The 3,975-nt window shown below is 39.8% G+C and overlaps 1 protein-coding gene across 1 annotated transcript in view; it reads right to left on the bottom strand.

The window, feature by feature from the left end:
• Positions 1-462: 462 nt before the first annotated feature.
• Positions 463-3,975, bottom strand: part of LOC107721682 (uncharacterized) — a 4,119-nt gene continuing 606 nt past the window's right edge. The window contains exons 2-4 of the mRNA XM_016529818.1: positions 1,917-1,953; positions 1,512-1,794; positions 463-1,391 (exon numbers count right to left, since the gene is read on the bottom strand). Of these exons, the coding sequence (XP_016385304.1) occupies positions 741-1,391; positions 1,512-1,721 (861 nt within the window). The 5' untranslated portion in view covers positions 1,722-1,794; positions 1,917-1,953 and the 3' untranslated portion in view covers positions 463-740. The remainder of the gene's footprint in view (positions 1,392-1,511; positions 1,795-1,916; positions 1,954-3,975) is intronic.

Below are 3,975 nucleotides of genomic sequence, written 5' to 3'. Positions count from 1 at the left end.
TATGATACGGTCTAAATCCTGACTGGAAATCCTCACAGATACCATTTTTCTCTAAGAAGGAACATAGCTGAGAGGATACTGCCTTTTCTAGTATTTTTGACAGAAAAGGGAGATTTGAGGTCAGTCTGTAATTACAGTTTTTTATGATTGCTTAAGCACAATTTTGAAAACAGGGCCCGGTTTGTCAAAACACTACACACAATTAACACAACCCTACACCAAAGTAGCACAACACTTCAGATCATTTGCAAAATGGAACACTTTTGTCAAAACTATACACAACTTTATAAAAACAATATTTTGTTACCATACGAAACACACACATTTCATATGACTTTAATCTTTTTGAACCAGTTACACACTGCTGTTGCTAACCTAAAACACTTTTAGCAAGTCTAATTCTCAGTGATTAGAGTACTGTAAATGAAGTACACAGAGAAAGTGCAACTATACAATAGTTCACCAAACACTACACAAGACCAATGCTGCAGACTGACGAAAATATCATTGATTTCTCTCCATATACCCAAATCAGTCAACATGGAGAATCACAACAAAACATGTCCCAGTTGTCATGCTACTACAGTAGTGTGCATAACACTGTTAGCTCAGCAAACAACAGACAAACGTAAAATACTGTATCCAGTACAGGTTACAATTACAGTAAATAACAACAACAAACATAAAAAATAATCTGAAAAAACTGACAATATTGTACAGAAAATACTACAGTAAACATACTATACATTATCTCTTCGCCTAGCTGGATCTGGCCAGAGAATTTCATCAACATCACAAGCAATATCCTCATTAGCAAGACAACGCGGGAAGAACCGTCTTGAATGTCGAATCCATCCTTGCACAGCTGCGGCGTCGACTTGGTCACAGGCGTCCTCCATGGCCTGAATGAGGGGTACCTGAGCCTGGGGCTGGAGATCGTAAACCTTCCACCGCCATGCAGAGAAAAACTCTTCGATAGGGTTTAGAAACGGAGAGTATGGTGGAAGGTATAGTACTGTCAACTGTGGATGGTGTTGAAACCAGTTCTGGACCAAAGCAGAGCGGTGGAATGACACATTGTCCCAGATGACAGTGTATTGTATCTGGTGCATTTCATTACCTGCTGTGACGATGTGGTGCAATCGGTCCAAAAATGCGAGAATGTGAGGTGTGTTGTAAGGGCCCATTTTGGCATGACGGAGGAGAACCCCATGCTGTGAAATGGCAGCGCAAAGGGTGATGTTACCCCCACGTTGCCCTGGGACATTGATTATAGCCCTGTGGCCAATGATATTTCTGCCTCTCCTTCTTGCTTTTGTGAGGTTGAACCCTGCCTCATCAATATATATGAATTCATGCAGGATTTCCTCAGCATCCATCTGCAAAACTCTCTGAAATACAGTGAAAGACAACATTGTGTAGTTCAGGATAGGTCTAGTATATTACAGTCAATGTAAAAAAGTAATGTGTGGAGTATGCAACATCACAGTGCTAAAGTGAACAATACAAACCTCCACATACTCATGCCGCAGCCGTTTGACCCTCTCTGAATTCCGCTCAAAAGGCACTCGATAAAGTTGTTTCATTTGAACCTGATGTCTTTTCAGGATGCGTGCCAGTGTTGACTGAGAGACCTGATGGACATTATTGAAAATGGCATGGTCACCGATAATGTTTGCTTGTAGTTCTCTGAGCCTGATAGCATTATTGGCCAAAACCATGTTTATTATCTCTCTCTCTTGTTCTTGCGTGAATATGGGCCCCCTTCCTCCTTGTCGTTCCCGACCCTCAATCCTATGTAGAGAATAATACATGTAACTTACTGTACAATGTCACAGGAAGGGGTATCACAAGTGCTGATATGGTGCATACAATAAGCGGCTGATTACTGTAACTGTAGACAGATCTTCTTTTACCTGTTTTCCTGTCGAAAAGTCCTTATGACGGATGCCACTGTATATCTGCTAAGATTTGGCTGAACTCTCAGTCCAGCCTCCCTCAGCGTCAATCCGTGGTTCACAACATGGTCCACTAGTGTTGCACGAATGTCATTTGATAAGTTTGGTCCTCTTCTTCTTTGTGCACGTTCTCCTCCTGCTTCACCTCTGCCTCTGCCTCTGCCTCCTTCTCCTCCTCTGTGTACTCCTCCTCTCCTCCTCACTCTTCTTCTGACTCCTTCCATTTTGGTTGAAGGCAGGTGAACCTACCTGCTGCATTTTTATAGTGCTTAAACCTGATTGGTGTGTCTACAATTTAGCAATCATGTGTTTGTGCACCTGATGGCTGTGTTTAACAGATTGGCTCATAGGTGTGGTAATTTGACGGTCAGTGCTTTGGAATTGCAAGGAAGTGACATCATGATATACTTCTGTGTCTGATGTATACAAGTGTGTTTAGTGTTTTGCAAATCACTGTGTGTAATGTTTTGCAAATAGTGTGAAGCTGACAATGTGCTTACAGTTGTGCAAATCTAGCCTTGTGTTTTGCTCCTTGAGTGTAAGGTTTTGCTAATTGTTGGAAAAGTTTAATTTTAGTGTGTAAGCAATCGTAAAAAACTGTAATACAACACTTCTACTTGAATGTCACTATCAATCACTATTGAGTGTTTGTAATAACTTCTGACTGCGATCCAATGTGGATTTTGGTCAAATGATGAGGCATAAATATGTTGTTACTAACATTCTAGAAGAATTTTATGTGGAAGATACACTGTAACAACTTCTGTGGGGCGTGAAGAAAAACTAATGTAACTAGTAGTGTAACTAATTACTGTTGCCAGTAAGTAATAAGTAAAGTAACAACATTACTTTTGAAAGGAGTAACTAGCCCAACACTGCCAACGACCGTGATGTTGATTCACTGAACTGATTCACTGAACAGATTCCTGCAGCGTATGAGGATCATCAGATCAGACCAGCACCAGAAGCCTGCGGTAAACACACACAATCACACAACACCATCCGTCTGATTCAGCTCTGAAATAATCGTGTGATTCAGTAAATCAGTTCATTTATCAGTTTGATTCACTCACCTGCTGTCTGGAGCTTCACGCTGACTGATGAACTGTGTTTTCCTCTGAAAACATCTGAAAACAGATCAACACTTGTTATTGCAATTTATTATATTCAAAGGATTTCCTGTTTATTCAGAGAGATTTTAAAGTTGAGCTCAAATTAATAAAATAATCTGCTAAAGATGATGAAATGAATGAAAATGTGATTGCTGAAGACATAAGCTCTTGTGAATTATAGCATAAGACGTAACGACTGAAGAATCATGTTAAGAGAGATCATTCGGCCGCACTCACACACGCGTGTCACCGAACCCGCCCTCAGCGCGGACAGGAAGTGACGTCGTCCTAGGATGGTGTTTCCTGTGGCGCTCTTGCCTGAGCCTGTGCGGCCAATCAGAACGAGCCTCAGCTCCGCTCTATCGCTCTCCTCCTCCTCTCCACTCCACTGATCTAGAATCAGAACCAGACTTATCTGTTATTGACGAGCTGCGCTAACATTATCTCTATTTCAACACGCACAAGAATGTAATAAACCGGTCGGGGATCTTACAAACTATTTAAAAAACTCCTTTCAAAACTCCTTGTTAAAAGTTACATCCAAATATTGTTACGTTTAGTGAAAAGTTGTCTTGATATTAAAAATAAAGAAATCTCTCAACAGAAAATAGGGATTAAAACAAATAAATATTTTTAAAGTAATAAAAAAAAAAATGATTGTAAATAAAAACTAATGTTATTTATTATATTTACATATGTGACCCCAGAGCACAAAACCAGTCATAAGGGTCAATTTCTCTAAATTGAGATTTATGCATCGCCTGAAAGCTGAATAAATAATCTTTCCATTGATGTATGGTTTGTTAGGATAGGACAATATTTGAAAATCTGGAATCTGAGGGTGCAAAAAAATCTAAATATTGAGAAAATCATCTTTAAAGTTGTCCAAATGAAGTTCTTAGCAA

This window comes from Sinocyclocheilus rhinocerous, unplaced genomic scaffold, assembly GCF_001515625.1.
Source record: "Sinocyclocheilus rhinocerous isolate Xijiao unplaced genomic scaffold, SAMN03320098_v1.1 scaffold274, whole genome shotgun sequence".
Classification (NCBI taxonomy): Eukaryota; Metazoa; Chordata; class Actinopteri; order Cypriniformes; family Cyprinidae; genus Sinocyclocheilus; species Sinocyclocheilus rhinocerous.
The sequence above is the reverse complement of the archived record's forward strand: the minus strand, read 5'-3'. Positions and strand labels throughout refer to the sequence as shown.